The 26,300-nt window shown below is 41.9% G+C and overlaps 1 protein-coding gene across 3 annotated transcripts in view; it reads right to left on the bottom strand.

The window, feature by feature from the left end:
- The window catches only part of PTPRG (protein tyrosine phosphatase receptor type G), a 412,828-nt gene that overhangs the window by 9,246 nt on the left and 377,282 nt on the right, over positions 1-26,300 (bottom strand). For all 3 annotated transcript variants that reach the window (XM_067303422.1, XM_067303421.1, XM_067303423.1), the window contains 11 exons: positions 19,785-19,876; positions 9,162-9,258; positions 7,405-7,487; positions 7,043-7,177; positions 6,671-6,805; positions 6,091-6,263; positions 4,690-4,825; positions 4,190-4,336; positions 2,296-2,389; positions 908-984; positions 351-479 (listed from right to left, as the gene is read on the bottom strand). In XM_067303422.1, the coding sequence (XP_067159523.1) occupies positions 351-479; positions 908-984; positions 2,296-2,389; positions 4,190-4,336; positions 4,690-4,825; positions 6,091-6,263; positions 6,671-6,805; positions 7,043-7,177; positions 7,405-7,487; positions 9,162-9,258; positions 19,785-19,876 (1,298 nt within the window). The remainder of the gene's footprint in view (positions 1-350; positions 480-907; positions 985-2,295; positions 2,390-4,189; positions 4,337-4,689; positions 4,826-6,090; positions 6,264-6,670; positions 6,806-7,042; positions 7,178-7,404; positions 7,488-9,161; positions 9,259-19,784; positions 19,877-26,300) is intronic.

Raw genomic sequence — 26,300 nt, 5'->3', positions numbered from 1 at the left:
CCACCCAGTAACCTCAGTGCTTTACATCCTGTCAGCCAGGGAACCCACAGGAGCTTCGCAGAGGCTGTCCTCACTGGCCTGCTGCCGAAGAGCTCTGTGGTCCACACCTGCTTGCTGCAGTTCAGGATGTCCTTCCCAAGGAGCAGGACAGAAAGGGAGTGCAGAAAACAGGCCCTGCACCTAGGAACTTGTCTTACTAAGCTTATGATAAAGCTTGAGAAGGTGGCTCAAATATTAGCCATGTTTTCAACTAGAAAATAGTCATAGCATGTAACTAAGCGACTCTATGCTTGTGCCCTGCTGGGCTAAGTAATAATCCCACGGCAGAGGGAGGGAAGCATTTAACTTACCAGGCTCTGGTTGTCTGGCAGCATGACGATGATTTGTGCATTGTGATCCCAGATCATTCGCCAGAAATCTTTAGTTGTATGTGGCAGCGGATGTTGGGTTATGATGAACTCGTTACTCCTGTAGTAGCCCTTTTGCAGCAAAACAAACCACACAGTTACTTACTGCCTTAAGTACTCTTAAAGCATTAATTTCATCTTTGGGGACAGATAGTGACTCTATTTCATTTTATTCTACAATATTTTCACACAGACTATAATTTTATAACTCCATTTCCACTCTGCAGAGTCCCTGTTGTTTTCATTTACTCTATATCCCAGTATTTATTTGACTGTATCTCATGGAAATACGAATTCCACATAAATGCATCTTGTATTTAATTTTTTTAGGCAACAATCTTTAATAAAACACTGTTAATAGCTTTACATTATGGGGAAGGTGTTAAAATCTCATCTGTTAATACACAGCCATTACATACAGAATTAAGACAATTATAGGCATCTGGTATTTAGCACCTTAGAGTTGATTTTACTTTGTAATTAGGTGTTGACTTCCTCACCATGATATAAGAGGCATTAATGTAATCAGTTCCCTTCATTCCAGGCAGTGGTGCCAAGCCCACTCTAGCACGCTCAGCTATAAGATTAAAAAAAAAAAAAAAAAAAAAATCAAAGTCTGATCATGGCACAACGCAGAAAGCAAGAATTTCTCAGATGTTAACAAACCAAACACTGAGCAGCTCCCATCTCCCCCAGGAGCAGGCCAGCACTTTAACCGTGTTAAAGCATTGCCTACTAACACAGGATATAAAAAGAACGTTGCACAATATTCCCACAAGGACAAAGTAATTTCAGGAATCAAATTTTACTATAGCAAAGATTTTCACAGCAGGCTGAATTACCAAATGACAGTATATGCAGTGATAACGGGGGATTTCAGGTAGTACTTGACTGCAGTGTCTCCATTTGTCTCCAGCAGCACACTAACCCAGCTGATTTATTTTGTTTTCCCTACCACTCGGCAGCACTACCATCACTCACTTCTCCCAGCTGGAGGGTGAGATAACCTCCACAGAGAAAACACTTCCCGAACGGGTAACCACCCAGAAATGGGGGCTTGCTCTCCAGCAGGTCTACGCTACTCCATAGTTGAGGACTGGGTTCAACAACATCCTGGAACAAACTGCCTAGCTCCTAGCGCCAAACCAAAACCACTGCAGCTACCAGACGCAAAGTGCAAAGTCGTAGAGACTCATTCTGCCCATCTGCATTTGTTTATAAGCTATATTCTGATGGCTTCCCTTTTTCTTAGCAAACCTGATGATGGACCAGATCTCTACCATTATAACTTTGTGCCAGTTTGGCTGTCATCTGTTGGGTGCTCTGGGTAATCTGATGGAAATGACACCATGGCCAGGCTTGGTCTGGAGCAAATTCATACTGCTGGGTGACCAGGGCATGCACAGATGCCGTATTAATGATTGCGAAACTATGGCCTCAGGCACCCTCATCTGGGGAAGGCTCAGATACAGTGGCCTACCATGCTCACCAAGACACACACACGCACAGCCACACACACACACAGAAATTGATAGTAGTAGCTGAATCACAAACAACTTCTGCCAGTCACACTGGGAGATCTGACCTGAGCAGGGAGTTGTATCAAAGTAATCCTCTTACTTTTCCACAGATTTACTCCCTACATAATTATTCAAATTCTTAAGCACTTCAAATTAACATTTCACTTGGACAGTATATCTGGCTGACACCTTAACTCTTTTCTTTTGTTCAGTTTCATCAGAGTAATTCTGAAAGACAAGACAGCTTGGTCGGAACAAAAGATTACATTTCTCCTTCCTAGTGGCTATGCCTTTTCATGCATAACGCAAGGAGAATTCAGTACAAAAAGTTATGCCAGGCAGTAATCAAACCGAAGATGTGATCTTACACGGCACGACTGATGAGTTCCTGTTCTTCTCTTTGTTGCAGTCCTTCTGAGCACTGAAGCATTCTACGTATTTTGCATTACACTGTGTAACCAGCTGAAAGAGAATAAAGTGGTAAGTCAGTCCTCATGGTGCTCTCAAAGAAGAGACGAGGTTTCTTTGCCAACTCCTGGGAAGATGCATCAGTAGAAGAATAAACTGCATTGTTAAATTTGTTTAAAGTACTCAAGATGCCAATGGAAATCATCCTTTTCATACAGTATGTTTAATGGATAAAAAGATCTCAGCAGCTCTCAGCTTCGAAACATCCTGAGAATGAACTTCCATCAAGATGTACTTTTACAGAATACTACATTTAGTTATCTTTGAGAGTATATTTCAAAGACTTGCAGATATGTTCAGTCAGAAGCAGGTCTCAAGGAGGAAAATCCAGCAAAATAAAATAACAACAAAAACCCTTCTCTGTTTTCTTTTAAAATAAAAGCAAGATGATTCCTGCAGAAAGTCTTTTTCTGCCAGGCCTTGTGGGAACTCAGCCCATGAGCATTGGAGAGCTGAGCTGGTGGGTTACATTCTCTGGTCTGCCAAGCTCATCTCGGGCTGCTTATGAGGCGCAGAGAAAAGTCAGGGAGGCAGATTTGTATTGGAATATTTCTCCTCTAGTGCATGGGGAAACTCTACTGGAGTGAAGAGGGTGAAGGTGGCTTCCTGCACTAGAAACCCATACTCAGCGTAATTTTACACAAAGACAGTTACATGTAAACTGCTGCACAAGGGCATGAGCACAAGTCATTTTCTGCCAACTTTGCAGTAGCAGCAGAAACTAGGGAACAATTTAATAATTGCTGCTGGCCACGTCCTTACTTAGTCCCAGTTTCAAATGCACTCTAAACAAGAAAGCACTCATCTAAGTACTGGCATAAGCCCCAATAGAAGTTGTGGGGTTTCTAAATACCTGTGCAACTCTGGCAAAGTAATTTCAGAAAATAGCACTTACGTTTTTGAAATTTTGCCCCAAGTCATCAGAAAACATCTTTAAACTTATAACTTAGTATTTTTCTTAAAAGAAATGTAATAATTTTTTTTTTTGCACCAAATCTTTTTCTCCTGCTGCACATTGTGTATGTTTGTTTCTTTAATTTAATAATTAAGCATCTGGAATGTCTTGACTGATGCAGAAGTACTGAGATTTTTACAGGTGAATTGAGAAAAGAGACTATTCATTTTTTTGAATAGTTTGGCACCTGGCATAATTTGTTCTAAGTTTCAGTTCCTTAGCCAGTTATTGACCGAGTTTAACTGTGAAAACAGACCCCATGTATAATCTTCTTATGATACACAGTAGCACAAAATAGTTTTAAATTCATTTAAATAAAACACAATCAGAAAATGTTAGGTTTTAAATAGGAGAAACGGGCAAAAAGTTTTACTTTGGTCAGGATGAAAGTCAGCTATAACATAGTAGGGAAAAGCAGCAAGTATAGCTATTAGCAGTAAAAGACATACTGTGTTTCCCTGGTCTTAGAACATTTTCAAATGTGTATCTATGGCGCTGAAATAGTAAGTGGTGCTAAGAACCTCATTTCATTTGTTTCTGCACAGACAGGAGAGAGGCAGCCTGGAGGACGACCTCCAGCCAAGCAAACTGCACACAGAAACGTCCGAGCGCCTTCAGAAAGGGGAGAGCAGCAGCACACTCGGACGAGTGTCCGTTTCCATCTTCTCACCTTTGACTTCAAGAGCATTAGTGCTGATTTCAAGCAGCGTAATTGAGATTGCTGAGCTATTCATGGGTTCTGGTTAGGTTCCTTATCTATGGCAGTAGACAGTGAAGACATGCCATGCAGCAGGGAGTGAGGGAACTGAGTGTCCCTGGATGGCTGTGATAAGCTTTACCTTGAACTGTTTTTCTAGTCGTGTCTTCCCTCCTATGCCAGGGATGAGGATGCTGTTAACGTAACTATGCAGCTGGTTTGCAGATACTTCAGTCTCCTTCCCAAGGATGGCTTCCAACAAGGCATCATGAATAAAAATGTACTGCTCCTAGAAAAACAACAGCATGTCATGTAGGCGCTTGGAGTAAACTAAACAGCTGGCTTTAACCGAGGGGTAGAGCACCCTAAAGAAAAGGATTACACCTTCTTTGCAAAACAAGCCACCCATGCAAATACTGCCAAGTCTGGAATAAACATTTAGAAGTGTAACACACACAACTCTGAAGAAGTCAAAAGTAGAATCTAAAGTTTCTGGTCTAGGAGAAGAGAGACATTTCAGTGCAATAAACACCTGTTGATATATTCTGTATTTACGGGGATGTAACTGAAAAATCTATTTTCTCTTTGATTGCAACATAAAAACGAACATGGCTTTAAATTCAACCCCACTGCATTCTTTACCTCTGTCTGGACGAGGTAGTTGCGCTGTGTCCTGATATGTTTCAGGAAACCCAGGACGTTAACTGTGCTTTTGTCTTTTATCTGTTGCAGCATACTGTCTATCACAATGTAGGTACCAGTTCTGCCAACACCAGCACTACAGAAGACATAAAAGAAACTCATGTAAGAGAGCTGGATCAAAATAAATGTTTATAATTGCAAAAGGGAACTAATCAAGATCAAATATTCCTGTTCACAGACTTTACTTTCCATGCTAGCACCAACCATGAAAGTTCCTAAACAAAATATTTTGTTTTTCTGGCAATTTTATCTGGCAAATTAAGTCCTTAGATACCCTGTGAAATCAGTGTTCTCTCAAATGTTTTATTTCCTCCCCTCTATGGGTATCTCTGCGCTACAAGATGAGGATGTGAGTGTAGCACAAGCCATTACGCTTGCGCCACTGAAGCTGGCTGGCGCCGCTGGCCAGAGCAGTGAGGATGGAGCTGCTGTGGAGCCTGAATTTTCACACTCTGGCTGTTTGTGTGTGTTGTCCTGTCTCCACTGCTGTTGTTACTGGTGCTGGCTAGAGGAAGCCATGTGGAGATCCACCCTGTACCAAACTGCTTCTATCCCAGACCCCCCAAGGTTGCTCCAGGCTGTGGGCCTGCCCTGGTTGGCTTCAGCCTTGAGGGAAGACTTGGGCTTGACAGCCAGAGGGGAGCTGTAACGCTGCTCTGCAAACATAAGTGGTACCAGCCCTACAGCAAGGCAGAAGAGCAGGTTAACCCTGTGAAGACAGGATTTCTTGAAGGGGAGGAGGGTGCTCCTGGGCTCAGCGTAGGGGGGGGAGAGGGGAACTGTTCAGAGCTTTCCAATTTTTGCTCAAGAGCTCTAACCCCCAGCATCCCCTCCTCTTTGCTATGGTGCTGTACAGCCCTCTCACACACAGTCTTTTGTGATGGAGATCACTTCCCTTAACGCATTTAAGGAAGTCCTCTGTTGACTGCAAGTGCTGGTGAATATGAGTGCAGTTCGGTGGTAGACTCCATGCTGCGCACAAGGAGAGCTCCAGGGCTCCATGTATTCGTGTGGTCGATTGCCAGCAGATGTTATCCTGCCCTGCCCATGCACTGAACGGGCAGGCTGCAAACAAGCTTTGAGCCAGGAACTGCACAACCACATCAGTGCAATGCTGAACAGCTCAGCAGCATGAAGCAGGGCTTTGCTAATGCAACCGGGAAGCTTCTGCACTGGAGCTGGCTTGAAATGTAGGCAAAGCACGCTCACATCTCCCTGCACTCCACGGGGCAGGCATACTCCTCCTGCATTAATAACTCCTGTGTCTCTTAACTGGCATTTAGGATGCACGCTGCACATTAGGGATGCCTGCCGTGAAGTAGCTAATCACACTCATCATACCTGCAGTGCACAACCACCGGTCCCATGTCCATGGTTCTGGCTGCCGAGGATCTCCGAACAAAGGTTAGCACAGGCAGGGCATATTCCGGCACACCCATGTCAGGCCACTGAGTGTAGTGATACTGAATAACCGTTCTCTCATTCTGCCGCCCTTTGGGATTTCCTTTCTGACCCTGCATGCAAAGTGTGCACAGTGAGAAGAGAAAGATTAGGAAAGGGAAGCATGGAAAAACATTCAATCTTACTGGCTTGCTCAGCTGAAAAAGTGCCCGACTCTGACAGAAGAAATCTTCTGCAGCTCTGCCTTCTGCTAGGTGGAGACAGAGTTCAAGGAAAAATACACGTGGGAACAGAAAATAACAGCAGTAACTATGAGACTAAACCAGCAGTGAACCTGAAAGAAAGAAATACAGGCTAAACCTTTCACCAGGTTCCTTGTAATCCTGGCTTTGCTTACTTATTTCCCATCCACCTGCTACTTCAAGCTGTCTGTGCAACAGTTGAGGTTTTGCTCCTGTGCAGCTTGCATCCTGCATAAGCCAGAAGGCATCTGGATGAGAATACCAAAGGCTTCACCCACCTTTTTCATCTTTGTGTTCCTGACCGTGAAGCGGCGCACAGTGTAGCAGGCATGAATGTTTGTGCTCTTCAGCGTGACTATAATGTTGCCATACTCCTCGCTGTTCTCCGATGGCCAGTACTGATCGCATTTCCTCTGAACAAAGAGAGAGTTTGGTGGGTTGGCTGAAGGTTTGAGACGGTTCTTTATATATGCATTTAGAGCTTTTTAGAAGAGTAAAATCATGGCTAGCTATGTATCCCTCTATTATTTATATATTGTACATTGATATATATATATATATCTCATCCCCAAGCATTTTAAACAGATTCTGCCCACGTGATTCAGGGAGGTGGTAAGGAGCAGCTGCTAACAAATCAGAAATTCTCTTACTCTTCCTTTTTCAACAAGGTTTGTGATCATGACAATGATTCCAGTATTTTGTTCCCAAATCATCCTCCAAAAATCTTCAAATGTAGACTTTAAAGGTCCCTGGGTAGCAATGTAGGCTTTTGCTTTGTTGTAACCCTTCAAAGAAAACCATAATGCCAAGTAAGATGAAAGCAGTATCATAGCAGACATATTAATAATTTAAAGGTACCAAAAAAAAGTGCCTTTCTCATTCAGGATACTGAGGAATTTGTAGCAAAACTATCAGAGGAAGCTGGAAAATACAAACACTTTACAAGTAGCAATATTTCCTCTTTGTGGAAGGATTCAGAGTTAGAGAAGAAAAAACAACTCAAACAACTTACATCAACATAATTAGCATTAATGTAGTCACTGTGCTTCGAATCTTTTCCTGGTAAAGGCCTTAGCTTCACCCTACTGTGATCATCTGCAAGATAAGAAACAGAGCAGAGAAGCATTAAGGAAACATTTCGCAGAAATGCAGGTAAACATCCTGTTTCCTACGTACTGGAGTATCCCTTATTAATAACCTGTAGAAGCTGGCTTTGGATTGGAGTCGAGGGGAAGATGGAAGGGTCTGCCCTTGGTCATTTGATCATGGTAGCAGGCCTCAGGCTTCACATCCCTTGAAATAGCTGGTTCATATTGAGGCAGCTTCTCTTTAGAGGTCATTGGAGCTTGAGGAGGAGAACGATCTCCAGAATCATCTACACCACACAGTGTACGTGGTTCAAAGAGCCATGCCACCACACAGGGTGCCACATATAACACCATGCAGAGATAGCAGCTCAGCTCTTGTAGGCTGTAAAACTGCCTCGGCTTGGCTCGATGCGTGAGCTCGTTATCCTCCCCTTGGTGCTGTGTCGAGGCAGGTCTACTGGCCCTGGTGGCACAGTGAGTGCCCTCACTCCTTCACCACCCTTACCGCCCCAAGAGGACAGATTCTAGGTCTTTAGCTCCTGTTTTCCTTGCACCCAAAAGCCTGACTTCCTGCTTGAACAGAAAAATGCAGGTTTTCCCCTGCTCCAGGGCAGCAGCATTGGGCCATTAGGTGCTTTCAACAAGAAGCTGGTTTCATTTGCCTTCCTCAACAACCAATGGAGAAAGAGGTTCCTCCAGGGGCAATTTGGAGCACAAGTTCCTGCTCCAATTTCCCTCTAATGGTACTTCTCTCTCTTCACCACAGAAGGAGCCTAGAGGGACCAGACATCTTTGCTTAAAATCAGTTGGCACAGCCGCAACGAGTGCCCTTGCCCAAAGCCACACAGCAGGTCTATTACAGATCTGGGAATTGGTCCTCAGCCTGCACCTTGTTCACTTCTGAGAATCCATCAGAGATATGCATTTCCTTCCTATGCCATCCAAAACACTCAAGATTTATTGCACTGGTATGGGTGAATGAAGATAAATCTTGTGAGCTTTATATCAGCGGCTCTCCATCTTTGTTGCTAAACCACAGTGACTGCTGCATCTGCCATTCATTACACATCAGAGAACAATATGGAAAAAGTTACCACATTTCCATTTCAGACCTGCAGTAATTTGCATTCTAGAGCAGAGTCCAGATTTGCAGTTCTCAGAGGGATACAGGCAAAGCCTGCACTATGCTACAAAGATCATTGTTTGCCCAAGTCATACACACAGCCGAAGCAGTTTGAAATACAGCAGCTATACCGCTGGAAGATTTAGCACCTTTGGGATTATAAGGGAATCCCAAGGATCATAAATAAAACTCTTTGCTCCGCTATGCACTTCCCTTAGGCCAGTTTTCAGAGATTAGCAGGCAGACAGGTCTTCTCATCAACTGATCCCAGTTGTTCCACTGCAAAGTTTCACACTGAACAGGTACTTTTAAAACAACATTTGTACCATCGAACTGTAAAACATCTTAAGGAAAAAAATGGAGTGAAATTCTGACTCCACAGAAGTCAAAACTTCCACTGCTTTTAGTAGGAAAAGGATCTCTCAGCCACACTTTCACATGTTTATTAATTATCGTGCAATAACGTAACTTTGAGTCACCTGTCGCACACAGACACACTGGGAGAGGAGAGTGCCTTTCCCTGTCGATTCCCTGCACTTATTGCCCAGGGTTACTTACATGCAAGGATGTTGATGTATCTGTTCTTGTGCTTGTTGTCAGGGTGGTTGGAGTGCTCCGCAGTGATGTTCATGTCGGCTGTACAGCGCTGCACTTCCTAGGCATCAAAATTATTCAAAGAGAAAATCTGTCAGTCCAAAAATGAAGCTTTATCTCCTTTTGCAACAGCTCATGGAAAACAGGTTTAAAATATCAGTATCTTAATGGTTGAATTAAATAAACAGTCTTTCAGTATTGCCTTGTAAGACGCATTCTGCTTAAACCAAGGGGGTATTAGCTGCTCTCTGGTGTCCAGCTATGCTCCTCTATACGTCCTTGGTGACACATGCATTTTGGGCACCCCAAGGGCCTACTGTCCCCTCCGCCCAGTCCTCTGGGCTCTATCCCCTTGGGAAGGGAAGAGAGAGTCCATCAAAGGCAAGAGTGGCCACAATGCGGCATAAGAAATTAAGCACAAAAAACATTTCTACAGAAGACTTTCGAGCGCAGGACAACTTATTTGCTTATAACCCCTCAAAACAGGGTTTCTGACATTTAAGTTTTGCATTGACCTTTTGTTAGTTCTCTGCGGAGGGATGACTTTTATAAAATATAAATAAAATAGATCTGTGAAGATAACAGTGCTTTAGATACCACTGCTGGTACAGCTATTAAGAGCAAACGATTTAGTGAAAGAGGTAAAAGGTTGTGTCCAGGTATATAGATTGGAGATATGTACATTCAGACATTTACCCAGCTGAATGAGGCTGGGTGTTCAAGAAGCTAGAGATGCAGATGTATGTCTAGTTGAGGAAGCAGGTCACATACCTAATTTCTGTTGATTTTTTTAGTTCTTAACCTACTTGCAGCATCAAACAACTGAATACAGGGCTATATGCGGCAACAGAGTGTCTCCTCTTTGCCCCTGAGAGTAGTAGCTATTCCCCTTGACCAAGTTCTCCTAGAGTGATACACACTTTGGAGACTGTCTTGCAAGTAAATCACTAAATCTCATGTACTATACCACTTCCAAGAAGTATTTTCTTGTATCTATTTAAATACAATCTTTCTGAAAGAGCGAAAAGCTTTTTATCATTAGCATTAGCATAAATATTCTTAGTTTTAAAACACATTTTTGAAAAATATATTGATGTTTGCAGTTTACAAAGTTGTGGAAGAAGCTACATTTATTCAAACCTTTTGCGGGTCCCAGAAATCACACCAAATAGAACTAATTTCCCCCAAGGTTATACGGGGAGGTGCCAAATTACTTTGTACTTTGAGCTTTAAAAATAACAGTATAGAACCTGCCTAAGAGGGAAAGTCATTAGAAGCTCACAGCTGCTACAAAGATCACGAGCTAAGTGACAGAGAAAAATTATCAAGAGAAATGCTATACAAACAGCAGATGTAACAGAGTTCAGCATTATGCAGACATTTCACAAAGGAGTTGCAAAGCAATTTTGATATCTTCCCCAGCATTTACATTTTAAAAGTGCAAAGTATACTGAAACCTTGAACATTTTATAGCTTTTATACCCACATGGCACTCCCAAATGCACAATTGCTTCTCTCGCTCTCCTCTCCTTTGGGAGAAGCATACTACAGTCAAGGGGATGAGCTGAGCAAAGACAAAGAGGAATCAGGCACAACTCTCAGCTGGCCCTAATAGAATTTTCACAGTTCCACTTCTATCACAGAAAAAAAAAATCACATTAAAGTGTGTGCTTCCCCTAATTCTGCCTGTCGGCTCCAGCAAACAAGGGACTTCTGATTATACAATGGGCAGGTTCAGTTCAGCCTAAATCGCAAATGCAAAAGCAGCATTAGTTACATTGTTGTATGATTTAATGCAACTCGGTTTTCCCTTTTTGCATTTAGAAACCATGCAACATTATTCTGTATTGTTGCAGGTCATTTCTAAAAAATAATCCCCCTTTCTGAAGAGCCCCATATCAAACACTAAATCCCCGTAGCACCACAGAATTATTTTTGGAACAGTTATTAGCATTGAAATATTTATGCCAAATGCTGTGGAATTTAATACAGATGAATCCAGAAAGGTTCTGTGGAGAATACTCTCAAAAGTTATAGCATTTAATAGGGAATTACATCCCTGCTAAGGAATTCTCTCTGACAGTTTAAATACTACGTAGTAAACGTATCACTTCCTATTAAATTCTATAGGATTTTTCCATAAGGGAATTGTTAGAGGGGTCAATCATTTTAATTAATCTTTTTATGTTGATGCTGACTGCTTTTTCAACTGTACAGTGTTCCCAGCTGGCCAATATAAAGTTAATAGAAGAGAAAGATTAAGCTAAGATGGTGAAAAACATGGCAATGGAAAAGAAGGTCTTACACTGTGAGAGGTGATTACCTGAAAATGGCTTTTATTAAAAACTTAACATTATAAATGAATTCTAATACTCCTAAATTAAAACTGCTAAAATGCTGGAGCCCTATACCTGCACACTACACAAGCATAGTAAAAGGGCACTCTTCAAGGAAAGCTCCCCCCCTTGCCAATGCACCTCAACTCTTTCTGTCTTTTTTAAAATCAACAAACCAATAAAAGCCCATATCAGCTTCAGGGCCACCAATCCAAGACACAACCAATGCTCTTGACTTCCGAGCTTGTCCAGTGAGAAAGGGACCAAGGACATCTTCTTGCTTCGTGCTGGCCACTGGCAACGTTCGGCTGTGCTGAACGGACAGATAGGCGGTGAACTGAGGTCGATTATCCACCCTCTCTTACCTCCTGGGTTCACCTCTCCAGAAGCTAACTGCAAATTACTAAACCGCAGGTTCGCTACCCCAGACTGTAAGGCATAAGTTAACATTCCTTTGTTATTAAAGTCGAAGGGGTTGTCTTTCATCAATGCACAAAATGCTGCAAGAAAACAAGACTAGTTGCAGCCTGTTATCTATGCCTGCTCTTAGAGCATAATTTACGCTTTGGCAGAACACGATGGCCTGGTGTTAATAAATATCAGCCTGGAGAAAGTTCCAAAAAGTCACCTTCCTAATTATGCCTTTTTACTACATTATGTATTATTACATATTTACTTTCCCAACATTTTCTAATGCTAATGCAATTCACACCCTAGGATTTCTAAATCTTACTGCTTACCAAGTCATTCATTTGCATTTAAAACATCAGCATGATTATACTATTAGTACAACTTTGCAGACAGGCCACCAGGTCAGCTCTGGTACCTGGACTACTCATTGCAACCTAAACAAAGTCTTCTCCAATTAACACGAAACCACTACTGGCACCTTGGAGTAAAAGGGCAGCTACTCCCCTTATCACCATATCTGTAATTCATCCAGTCGTAGCAGACAAAGCTTTTCGCTCCAGAGTCTTTTCTTCTGCTTTAATTCCTTTAGTCTCTTCCACCGATTTTAATGGTGGCTGGCTAGCGTGCTGCTGCTCTTTATGGTTAACTTTGCAGAACACATTACTGTCCAAAGATGAATGGATACAGGCTCTTGTCCTGTCCTTTCAACTTATCATCGACAACCCAAGAAACCAAAGTACATGGTTTCAATTGACCGTTAGTTACTGTAAAAAGTGTTCTAGTCCTTGCTATTATGGCTAATTTACCTTTTAATTATATTGTCCATGCTAATGCTAATTGGAATTTGATACACCCAGGTTTAATGACCCATTTTCATTGCCTTCCTGAAACAAGTTACAGATTAGTTTTTTCTAAACTTCAAAGAATTTCCATTAAAGTGTAAAATCAAACTGCTCCAGCGTCTTGCTGGCAATATAAGGTTGCGAGCAAGAAATTTTGCTACAGTGACTGAGCAGGAACTCGGCTGACTTGGCCTTATGCAGCGCTGCTGTTGTTTCCCATTACTTCTGTCAGCAGATGTCCTAGCAGGGGCTGAACTGTAAAAGCCTATGAATAGCAATGAGGAGGAATCATGAACAAAGAAAGGATCCTAATTTGAAGGACTAAATTAGAGAAGATCCATAGCTATGTTTTGATCTTACTGTGATATTTTTCAGCATGAAAGCAGCTAGTGCATCCACCCCTAAGATCACTCCTGATCTATTAGTTTAATCCCAAATTAGAGAATTCTGTGGTTGAACTCTTGCTGTTTGTTCTACAAACATGAAGATAGCATACCAACAGAGACAGCAAATAGCATTTGAAGATCTCCCACAGGAATAGTGTAGATTTTTGTAATAATTTAGCACTAGTATAAACTCTCTGATGGCACTCAGGAGAAAGGTAGCTGGGGAGAGCCTAGACAGAAGGGGAAAATAAACAAACCAAAAGCTCTGAACACAGCAATAGTAGTTGAGGAATCATAATAGGTGGTTAAAAATTCATGCAAGTGTGAGCGATTCAGAACCACTGAGCTGTGCACACAGCTAACCTGTATATCCAAGTGATGTCTACACATGTGAGAGAGCAGAGGACGGTGGAGTGACATTTTCTTGCTGCATCCTGCCCTTCATTGGGCAGGGAGATGCCAGTATCTGAATGAAATTTCGCATTCCCCATGCAGGGTCATGGCTCTTTTAAGTGGGGCTTCCAGGCAGAAAATTTGGGAGCTGCTGTTGAGCTATAATTAGTAACAGAAAGCCCAGATACCTGAGTCTCTTTCACTGCTTTTCCTCAACTTCATCTGTTAGTTCACAATATCAATTTCTTAGGGTAGGTCAAGCAGCAAGATTAGAATACAAAACTCCAGGAAGACCCTCTTCTGCACTAAGTCCTTCATCTTCCAACTTCACAGTGCTCCTTCCCTTTAGTTTCAGTACAGCAACACACAGGCTGAGAATACCGCCCCTAATTATGGCAATTTGGGGACAGAGTTATAAAACTTTTCCCAGTGCAGTAAAGTCTCTGAGCTGCATGCTTTCAGAATGGCATCTTCCTACTGTCAAATTTCTTGGGGTAGATGCAGTTATAGCATGTTTCTGATGTAAGCTGTGTCCAATCTAAAAGGGATGCCAGTATAACGACACAGTGTTTTTAGTCTTAAGAAATGTGCAAAGCACAGAGCCATCTCAGTCGTCAATGCTGACCTTCACGAGAGAATAAGATGCTGAGGTCACTGGTTAAAAAGAGCTAGTGACCCCTGCCCCAAGCAGCAACAATCATGCGAATAACGTTAGCAAATCCCTGCCACATCACTGAAGATATGGATTTATGTTATTTTCTTACATTTCAGGACATTTAGAAGAAGGTGCCACCAGAGTATAAAGATATTTTCAATTTATGTGATGAGGGAGTTAGACAGCCTGCCTCCAAGTTCAGCGAGCCTGTGCAGACTCCAAATTGGCAATGAATCATTACACTCGCGCGGCTGCAGGCAGCAGAGAGGTCTGCGGAGATTGCGTTCACCCACTCTAATCTCTCCTGCAGCAGCACTGACCAGCCCACTCCAGAATTAAGGAGCAGCTAAATGAAATTGTCTGGTCTCCGAAGTCCAAATATGGCATTATAGTATAAAAATTCACAGCTAGCTTTGGCGGCAGGGGGTGATTTCTTGGCTTATTCTTCCCTTTTCAGAGGGAAAGAACTGTGCTCACAAAACTTACTGTTTTATTTCAGTAAGAGGCCAGACCAAGGAGGGGATGAAAAGAATCGCCATGGAAGGACACACTTTGCACTCTTGTTGATACAAGAATTTGGAGGGCACATGCCCTGTATATTCAGGCTGCGTACTGGGAGAACAGAGGATGGCAAATGTGACATCAGTTTTTAAACAAGAGATCCAGAAGGGATTTCAGGCGCTACAGCCCACTAAATCTGACTTCTCTATGGAGCGAACTGCCAGAAGCTGTAATGAAGAGCAGAGTTAGTAAACACCTCTAACACCGTGTGGAGAGGTCCCTGAAGAAGTCCATAGACAGGACAGTCTGGAATAGAACAGCATATTTGGATTTCCAAAATGTGTTTGAAAAGGTCTCTCACAAAACGTTTCTTAAAAAACTGATCTGTTGTGGAGCAAAAGGAAAAGTCCCCTTATGTGTTAAGGGGTTGAAGATGGGACTCACAACGCAGGAATTGTCAGCGTTAAATTTTGCCAGCAAAACTTTACAGGTACCTGCTCTATTCATAAGTGGACTGCAAAGGAGACACAGTGTGTTTATAATACAAAATTATTCAGGATAATTAGAACAAAAGCTGTTTGTGAAGGGAAGCAGAACGTTCTCACAATACTGAGTGGCTGAGTGATAAAATGGCAAATGAAATTCAATGTTGATAAATGCAAAGTGATGTACTTGGGAAAAACAACCCTAACTATACATACACACTGACAGGTTCTCAATTTGCTATTGCCATTCGGTGAAGAGACCTTGGGGTCACAGCTGATAGTTTTCTGGAGGTGTTGGCTGAGCGTTCAGTGGTTGTTAAAAAACAAATAGTATGTTAGGAAGGAGGAAAGTAATAGAAAACCAAACAGAAAACATCACTATGCCCCTGCATAACTGCAGTAAACCCAGCCATTAAATACTGCGCACAGTTCTGGCCTTCTCATCTCAGAAAGGATATGGTAAAGTTAGGAACAAAGGCACAGAGGGGAAAAGTGATCTGAAGCCTGGAGCAGCTCCTCAAACAAACAGATTAAATAGCTCAGACTTCTTCAGTTTTGAAAAGAGATGATTAAAGGGAGATACGAGGGATGTACACAGAATCACGCGTCGCATTTAGGAGGTGATACAGGGATGTACTTTATAATGCAAAAACTAGTAGGCTCTGAATGACGTTATTAAGCCTGAATTAAAGCCAAAAGGAAGCCTGTTCTTGTGGAACAAATCATACCACTCGTTGCCATGGGATGTTCTGGACACCGGAAGTCTACAAGGGTTCAAAAAACAATTAGAAATTTGCAGAAGAAAGGTCTATCAAAGACTATTAAACATAATGCTGACGATACAAGCTCTGGCTAGACAACGACCAGATACAATCTCTGGCTCGGGAAACCTCCCGGTCTCTGCACAGTCTTGCCACCGCGCACACAAGGCAGACGGGCCACCAAACCCCAGCCCAGGGATGCACTGCAAAAACGTGGCACCTCACCTCGTCTGCCAGAGAACAAGGCTGCTGGAGCTGCCGGCGAGAGCAATCCAGAAAGCTCCTTGAACTTTTATTGTTATTAGGTTGACTGAACTCCAAGCTGGAGTTCAAAGACTTAGATCAGAAACCAGCATGACAACCCACGATTGTGGGCTTTATTTTAAAAAGCTGTTTGTTGTTCAGGATTAAATGGGGCCTTACATTTCTAGTTTATATCAAATATTGAAAATTCATTGGACTCAAAGGAAACCTTAACAATTCTGTATATACAAGAAAGCCTAGCTATCAACAGACAATAAAGCTGGCTACTTGCATTATGATTCCCCAAAGGGAGTAAGGATTCATTTTGGATGTACTTTCCAAGGAAAGATTTGTGAGTTCAAAGTCCTTTTTTCCTCTGTACATAAAATGCTTCCTAAGCACATTCACAAAATATTTAGCTGTAATTACAGCTCATTTTAAGGGGAGGAGGGAGGGAGTAGTCATAAAATTTACTTTCAAAGGAATCTTCTTCATGTAAAAAACAACTCAATGCAACCCACAACATGCTGCCAAAAACACAGGAAGAAACATACCCCCAAACTAGCAACAAACAAATGGACAATTTTTACCTTCTACATAGGGCAGATAAGGTTTGTTCCTAGCATACTCTTTCCTTTCAGAGATTGCACCGTAAAACTTCCTGCTACAGCAATTCTGAAGATATTTTGGATCCTTTTTTCATCAAAAAAAAAAAAATGCCGTGTGCTTGCTATCTTTGGGAAGATTTATTTATTCTATAGTATTGCTCAAATTTTTCAGCATCTCCTTGTCATCCTCTTCTCTTCTTTTAGATGTAAAAAGTAGGGTTTTTTTTTTTTAAAAAGCCTGCATGACTTCAGGCCGCTTTACAGAAGTTCCTTGGTAGGAAGGGCTTGGGGGGGATCACCGACACCGCGTGTGCGCCGTGCGCGCATGCTGCCCAATCCCTCAACAGTACGCACGCGATCCAGACCAGGTATCAGCACACAATCCCATCCCTGTTAAACCAGCAAGGCTTCACGACGAGGAGTTCATGCTGCTTTTACGCTACTATGTGCAAGAACGGGAACAGCTGCGCTGGCAGAAAGTCAGGGTGGTGTGGGCAGACAAAACCGGGTCCAGGATAAAGTCTGCTGGTACCGCAGTAACCTGCTAACACGTTTTTAAACAAATCTGAATGTGCAGTATAAAGTTGCACCCATTCTGCACCGATGCCTGTGGTATTCTTCATCTCAGGCTAGCAGCCCTGTAACACTGGATTTTCTGTTTCAGCTGGAATCCCACTGTTTTTCCCTAAAACATCAGCTAAGTTTCACTAGATCTGGCAGATATGATCCCAGCATGTATACCCCGGCTGGGTCTGATCAGACACGGCTCCACCGCTAGCCACTTCTAATAGCTGCTGTATAAACGTAACCTCAGGCTCCTATATCCCTCAGCCACTTTCAAAATCGGGATCCTGACTTCTGAGTCAGTTCAGGCACTTGAGAAAAAATTTACCTATGGGGTGTGTGGAAAATCCCGGGTTCACCCTCCAGCCCCATCCCTGTGGACTGTGAGGGAGAAGAAAATCGAGCCTGCGAGGTGTGGGCAACAAGAGGGAGCTAGACCGTTCATCCCAGAGCACGACCGTTTTGTTCCTACTCCTTCTCCTTTCGCTCGGAGAAGGAGATTTCATTTAGTCTTTAGAAAGCCGAGAACTCGGCTATGGAGAAATACATTTGGAGTGGCTATACTGTCTTCTTTCAAAGGAGATGCTCCAAATTTGAAGCCAGCAGGAGAACCGAATCTGGCATGCGAGTGCAGTCGGAGGAGGTTAACTTCCCTTCAGAGGGGACCCCGGACTCCCCAGAAGAGAACTAATTGGCTAAAACAAGCTCTCCTGACTAGCCGCCACGGCATGGCGGTCACAGTAGGGAGCTCCAGAAAGAAGGAAAAAATAGGGCTATTAGAGCAGCGTTTTTCTTTGCTAAAACATGGGCAGAAGGTGTCCAACATTTGTTAATAGCAGTGATTTTGTGACAGCTGAAGCAAAGCCTGCTTAAAGCCAGACCAAGTTTACAGATGTGTTGCTGATTATTTTGAATAATTAAATGGTGTAAAACCCAGCTGTGATGAATAGCACCGGGGTCGCAATTCATAAATAATTGAGAAGAGTGAGCCGCATTTGATCATCCTGATCAAATTCTGCTCTCTGGAGAATAAATGTTTGTCCTGAATACCATCAACATTGTTAAATGCCTCAATATTCCTGCTCAGCCATCCAGCCAGCAGTCAATTGAACTAAATCACTTTAACACCTTACACATTTGCCTTCCTCATGAATACAAAATGTTTCTAACTTACACAATGGTTTTTAGGCATCAGACAAAGCAGCTACTTTATAGACAGTAACCAAACAGCAACAATAAATGTTTTAAATGACCCCATTAAAAACAATTCCTGCATACAGTCTCGTCTTTACTGCAGTAAGCAAAGAAGCTGTAGATATTTGGCCACCTATTTTCTTTCACTGCCTTGTTTGTAAGCATAGCTGCCCCTGTGGTTCACATGCATAATGCAAACACACCTCCTTTCGCTGCTGGGGAAGCTCCATACGGTTTGCTGGGGTTCCTTGTGCTTGTCAGTACTCCCAAAAGTTCAGCTGTGACTGTGATTAGACTGCCTGAAAGAAAAGCCTAAAAGCTAGCCAAGGAATACTGGCTTGTGTTTTTTAGGGCCTGACTTTACAGTCTTTCCTCATACTGTGTAATGTTTATTTACCACACATAGACAACATGGGTTTGGTAACCCAGAAGCAGAAAAATGCTTCAGGTTGTTGGAATTGCCTCAAATTTACAGCAGCAGAGGTCAGAGTCTGTCCTAAATAGGTAACAAGTCACAACCTTTAAATTAGTCGTATTAAGTAAATACTACTAGCTAAGCCCTGAAGCTTTTCTCCTGGGTTTTACTGGAACAAAATTAGCAATGACTTCAACAGCAGTCTTTTCTGATTGAACAGAGGATGAACAAGGACTTCAGGAACTGACCCATCAGGAACAGGAGGCACAGCCATAGCTTGGGGGGTTCATAAACGGCCAAATTCTATTACTCTCGCTCATAGGGAGCACTATTTTGCTCCTTTTGGGTTATTCAGGGGGTAAGGAACTACTCAGTGTGACTAAAGAAAGCAAATTCTGGGCCAAAAGGAGTAAAATAAGCTTCAGGTTATATATAATAGAAGCATGGAGTTAAAAACAGCTCCTTGTATCATCATATCTTTCCTTGGTATTGAAGGCAGCTTTTCCAATTTAATACAAACCCGGTAAGTACCTCTTGGAGGCACTAACTACTTCTAATAGAAGGCTACCTTAGACCCTTGCTCTGTGATGGATAGAAACCACCTATAAGTGTCCAGTCTCAGATTACTTATATCTGCTAGCAAATTGGTATCTCCCTTTTTCTTCTGATACATTTGAGCACTGCATTTACTTCTGGCATGACAGCATCACACAGATGTCACACAGCCCCTTACTATCAATATGCAATTAACTTTAGGAAAACACCATTTTACCAGTGGATCATTAAATCATACCTCAAAGTCTTCTGAGAACCCATGCTGGTTATTAGAATACAGCTCACTGATGTGTTTAACGAACTGCTTGACTGGAATTGCTTCCATATCATCTGTAGAAAGAGAGAGAGATTCAGAGTTGTTATTTGTCTCAGAAGTAGAATTTTGAGATCTCTGCTATCGTTTGCAAACTCTGGAGAGAAAGCATTTGCTCAGTATCACCTGGATCTGAGTTCCTAGGGGCAGAGCTAGTTCAATATGCAGCAATAAAAAAGTCTTGATGAATCTGGCTAATATTGAGGTAAACTCTTCACATTATATTTCTAATTCTAAACATTGCAAATATAGATACTGGGGATCTGTTCCCTGTGATGCTTATTTACAAGTCCAACAGAAGTTCAAGGACCATCTAGCTCATATACAGTTCGAAGATAGCTGTGAATGGGATGAAGGGACCTTCTCCCCTTACCCATCATGAAAGAAAAACAGAAAAAACACAAAATATGAAGGTACAGTTGACAATTGCCCCCCATCAAGTTTTTACCAGATTGAGCAGAGACACAGGCTTCTCTCCTGGAACAGACAAATTACTGACTTTTTCCTTTTTATATAACAATATAGTATCCAAATGCACTTATCATGAAACCGTCTCTGCGCAAAAGAACAGGCAACACAACACCCACACTAATTTGGGTTTTCTCTCATGCCAGACACCATTCATAACATTGAATATGCATTCCACTGGACCATTTGTTCTTGCTCAGCATAGTGCAAATTCTACTCAATATACCAATACATCATCCACAAACATTTTCTTGAAAGAAAGAAATCAAAAGCTTGAATTGAATTAAAGACAACTGAGACTGTTTCAAGCACCTGGAACTCTGGGTAGTTTCTAATAAAAGTGGGGTGTAGGAAAATTGTCTTATTTCTCTCTGTCTCAGAAAAAGAAGTCTAGACGTTGTTATAACCACCACTGCAGTTGGTGAAAACACTGTGCTTGCCAAGATTCATTAGTTAATATTTTCAGTCTGGCATTTAGAAAATGTAAATTGCTATACAACTGTGATTACTTTCAGCATGTGAAATAATCTATTGCCTGATGGCTACTATTGTCTGATAGCATGATTTTATGGCAATATTCTGGTATTTATGTATCCCATTTAATATTCTTCTGAAGATCGCATGCAGTTTATGTTTACTCCCAGTAATTCAGTAGTGTATTTTTGCTCCCATTTAGCAGCCATATGGTTTGGTGCTACAGCTGCATTATAATCTGGATTCTTTTCCTTTTAAACATCTACATTATGATAGAAAAAATCCAAATATTTCTACAGATACTTAGCAAAATTTAACGATAAATAAATAGATGTGACATTTACTGTATTCAGAGTGAAAGATCTTTGGCAGCTAAAACCTCTAAGCTGTCACATATGCTTTTCTTAGCAAAGGGTATGAAGATCTGTATGTGTAAATGAGGTTCTACTTTGGCAAGAATTTTATAGATCCAGCCCTGACAATCTGATTTCTCTCCAGCTGATGGCTGTTAATATTGACCATGTCATTACTTCTCTACTCTTATTTTATCAGGTAACGCTCCAGGGTGGCTTTTTGCATCTATTGACATTTTCAGATTTCAATCAGCTTCCTTCTATTTTATTTACAAGAGGCAATTGTTGAAGATATGTTTGCAATCTGATCACCTCCCAATATAGTAATGCTACTTTAATTAGCCACATGCTCATTTACTGAATAATAAGGAATTCCAAACATTTGACAAGTGTATGCTCATTTTAGTAAAAAGCTGCAGCATGCAGAAATGTTGGCATTCTACAATATTTAAGTGCTAACATTTATTCTATGTAATATCGAGAATATCATCATCTCATAACAACATACATATTAACATTTTTGCAGCCAAGACACTCGAATGGAATGATCTATAGGAACAGCAGTCCATAGCAAGAGCCTGTAAAACAATCTTTCCTCTCCTGAAAAGTAACCCACATATCCTTAATTTCCTTGAAAATAACTTGTGCTATGCTAGCAATTTCACATACTGCCACAAGAAAAGTTTTGTAGCTGTTTTTTTTTTCTTGAGTAGAGTCTAGCTCAGCTGAGACCAACTGAGATCAGGGACTCACTGCAGCAGTCCAGAGTGTCCAATTTAATTTTGCAGAAGGCAGAATTTAATTTTAATTGTGATCTGTGAGCCAAGAAATACATTAAAGATAACGTACTCTCCAGTCCATTGAGTTCCCACCAATTTCAAGGATGGGTCTGCACCAGAGATCCACAGCAAAATATGGTTAGTTTTCTTTCATCATCATCACTGCGTGGTGGCAGTATCTCTCTGCCTTTAGAGCTACTGCTAATTCTCTTCTCCATTGTTCACTATCCTTTATTTTTTCTCCTCCCTTTTTCCTCCTCTGCCTTTTCTCTTCTGCAGCCAGTTTCAATTCCCTTCAGAAGCCTTAGCTTTATGCAGTTTCTTACCCTACTCGATAACAGAGCAACAATTAAACAGCAAATAAATTAAATAGCAAATAATGTTGACATACGAGCTCACTGGGAGGAAGGTGCTTATGCTGCTGAAGCTGCCTATAAACTCAGGAAAACCACGCTGGAGTAAATATAATTATTTGGTCTTTGGAAGAATAACAGCAGAACCACAGAAGTTAGGAACTGAATCAATGCTTATGTTTTTCAGCCTTTAAATTGCTGGGATAACGTGGTCCTACTGATTGCGTGAGATCGGGCAGGCGCCGTGCAGAAGCCGGGGGAGGCACCCCTCGAGGGACCCATGCGGCCGAGGGTGGGCAACCCGCAGCTGGCGGGACGCTGCTGCTTCCCTGGCTGATCCCTCTGCCCCTCTCCTGACAGTCACGGGGGAGAAGCGGTACGTAACGTATAGTGTATTACACTAACCAAGGGAGCAGAAATGCATTAAGGTAATTTGGGCCTGTATTTTTCTAGCTGTGACCCCCCAACCCCAAACTCCCAGCCGGGAACGCATATTACTCTAGTTGGGGTGTATGTGTGTTTAGCTATGGGTAGCCTGTCAGATCTCGGCTAAAATATCTACTAACATACTCAGCACTCTTGTTGGCTCTGATGGTATCTGAAGATAACCTTAACCTTCTCTAAGAAAACCAACAGATGTAGCTAGATGCACAGAATATGCTTTTCCTTGCAGAATCTGCAGTCCGAAGGCTTTGGTTGAGCCTCTCTTCCATCTGAAGACAAATGGACTTCAAGGACGATAATTCTTTTAGTCGATCGAAGAGATTAATGGAATCCTATAATGGCTAATTAGGAGCTCTAACAGTTGTTCAATGCATATTCCCTTTTGCACCATACACTTTTTCCCATCCAGAAACCAGAGTGACATTTGATATTGTCAGGATGATGCTGACATTTTGTGAGACCTACTCATTATTCAAAGGGAACAGGAAAATGTTTTAATAATGTACCTTCACCTCTAACACTGCAGAAATAATTACAATTCTGTCTAGTTTGGGTTTAGCCATCTGTTATACAAGCGTAAATAAAGTGATTCTGGATTTACATCACTACAAAACATGAGCTGAATCTGGCACCATACTTACCCACCAACCCTTTGTGTTATGTAGAGAAAGAAGTAACCTTAGGTGGACAGGGTAAAAGCCTCCAGGACACCAGTTTATAATCAGAGGCTACTGAAGCTGACAAGTGGGAATACGTTTCATTACTATGCCAGGTATTTAAAATTTAGGTGCAGTTCATATCTTCACTTGCTAGTCCAAGAGGAGTGGCTGAGAGGAGTAACAAAAGCACAATACTGAAGGGCAGCATAATGCAAGTCACTTCCTGCCACAAAGGCAAAATACCAAGAAGATAGTCATGTTTTCAAAAAAAGAAGAGAAAAACCTTCACTTGCACCTCTTTTTCCACAAAGTGGCAACAGATGAAGGATGCAGAATGCAGAATGCATTCTTTCAGAAGGCACCTAGCCTTCAAAACAAGCCCAAAGTACACAGAAGCAATAAAGTTGTTACAGGGTTACATTTAAAGTTTGGATAATTAGTAATCCTACCAGGAAGGATTTCCCTGTATTTCCTACTTAATAAGCTACCTCTGTAATGTTAAAGCAATTGGGGTCAATTTCAGGAGAAAAATGGGATATCATATCAGAGATGGCACTTCCACATAATAAGATCTCAGATTCACTTTGATTCATTTATAACCGGAGAGCTCACTGGATGGTTTAGTGGTATTGGATTGGAATAGAAGGATTTGGGTCAGGAATTAATCCAGAAGGTCAAAAACCAAAGTGCTCCTTCATATTACCTTCATCCAGTTTGGAGTTTTGGTGTCTCTGAAGACCAGACGTTTGACACACATAAAGAAGTCTTGATAAAAAGATTCACCCATGCTTTTCATTCTGTTTATAAATGCTTATATTAATCTAATCTAGTATAATCTACTAAAGTCCAATGTCCTCCCTGTATTTTATGCCTTACTTTTAATGTGAAAGCTTATTCTGTTTGTTTGTGACTGCACTTTAGTCCCTTGTCTGGAAGACTGCATGGATTCACGTGCCATGGCTGTCCCGTGGCTTGGCCCGTCTGCTTGAAAAGCAGCCACGTACTCACTGCACCATTCAGCAACCTTGTGCCCCTCCTTGCATCTCCAAAGCGCCTCCATCCATTTTCAGCATGCTTCTCACAGGCGGCTTAAGCCAAAGGACAAGGGGCTTCCACCCACTCCCTCTTCCCCGCCTGCGTGGCTGAGCAGTGAACTGATTCAGCTTGCTGATCTGGCTCATGAATACAGAAAATGATTAGTTGATTTCTGGGAAGGGGAAAGAAGGATTAGCTGTCAGTCGGACAGATGGGTTGATCCTACTCATTGCCATGAGAAATGGTGAAGCGACGGGGGAGACTGCCCTTTCTGACGGCAGGACAAACCTAAATTGGCTTACGCCAATCATGAAACCATCATTAGCAACATTAATCCTGGAGCATCCGCTCTCGACAGTATGTCCTCACAGTTCTCATCTTCAGCAAAAAAGTTTTCCTGAGACTGGAAAGAAATATCCTCCAGCAGGCTCCTAGTGGGACTGGATTTAACCTCTAAGCTCACAGAAGCATAACCCACCTGACTTCCTAACCCCACCCTGGGAACTGTTGTCCCACATCCACAGCATTCAAGTGCCTTCTGTTCCTAGCAGCATGCTTTTTTGGTTTGTTTTTTTACTACCTCTGGGTTTTACTTACCCCATTCAGTGTGGTTCAAGGATTTTTGCTTTTAAAAAGGGGGATGCAGAACAGGAACCCCTGCAAGCAGCTGGAACACCCGGCACCGACACTTAGGATGCATGTTACTCGAAACTGCGTCTAACAGCCATTCCATAACCTACAGTATATATCAGATTGAATGCAGGTTGCAGAGCAAGAGCAAAAGCATGCTTTAAAGGCAGCACCGCAGTGGAAATAACCACGTGGATTGCAGCTCCGGCACATTCACATTTCCACAGCCAGCAACGGGGCGCTCGTAGCCCAGATTTAAATAGGATCTACGCAGCTGTAGCATGCAATGTCGGAGTACACACAACACGCAGTACTAAACAGGGATGCTAAAGCCCCAGAAGTCTCCATCTGGGCTGTCTCTAGAAAAGCTGCTTATCATAAAGAATATTGAAAGGCTAGTGCTGTAATAACAGCACACCCTTGGGTGAAATTTGGCCCCGTTAGAGGTTACTGAAAAGCTCCCATCAGCTTCAATAAGGTCAGGTGTCCGCCTCGTACAGAGAAGCTTAGACTAAAAGCACTAAACATACAAATTGTGAGTATACCATGAAGCGCACACACACGGGGGGCAGAAGTGTCACGGGCAGCTCCAATTTTGGCACTCACTGAATGTGGCATGTTTGAGCTGCCCTGACTCAAGCTAATACTTGACTAATACACAACTAATTCCAGGCATATAAATGGGCGGCCGCCAGCTTTCTTCTAACAATTTTAGGTTTAATGCATTTGTATCATATGCATTTATATAGCCAGGGCCTTCAACTCTGTGATGAATGGGCTTTCCTTGTTAAACTATTTAAAAGAAGAATACAAAAGAAGAGTTTGCATTTCATGTGGAATAATTAATTTTTCTGACTGATCACACTTCTTGCTGTATAAAAATTGCCAGAAAGATAAGAACAGTTTTATCTGTATAACATGAGTATTAATTAATTTAAGATAAAATAAAGTCAAAAATAATCTTAATATTGATAATGTGTCTGCTTTCTGCAGAGATTGTATCTGCATAAATAACAAAATGGCAACACAGTAGGTTTATTTCTAGGAGCTCAAACTACTTGCTGGAAGCCCTTCATCCTCTGAAGTCAGTGACCTCAATAGTTAAGATAAATTATAAATTAAAATAAATTAAGATAAATTATGAATTGCTGAGAGTTAATTATTGGGGACACCACTACTCATTAACGTTCACGTTTTTGTTATTATGTGTTTATCAAGTACTGTTTTTAATAAAAACACCTTTCAA

Source organism: Apteryx mantelli, chromosome 12 (assembly GCF_036417845.1).
Source record: "Apteryx mantelli isolate bAptMan1 chromosome 12, bAptMan1.hap1, whole genome shotgun sequence".
NCBI lineage: Eukaryota > Metazoa > Chordata > Aves > Apterygiformes > Apterygidae > Apteryx > Apteryx mantelli.
This window is presented reverse-complemented; position numbering and strand designations above follow the sequence as displayed.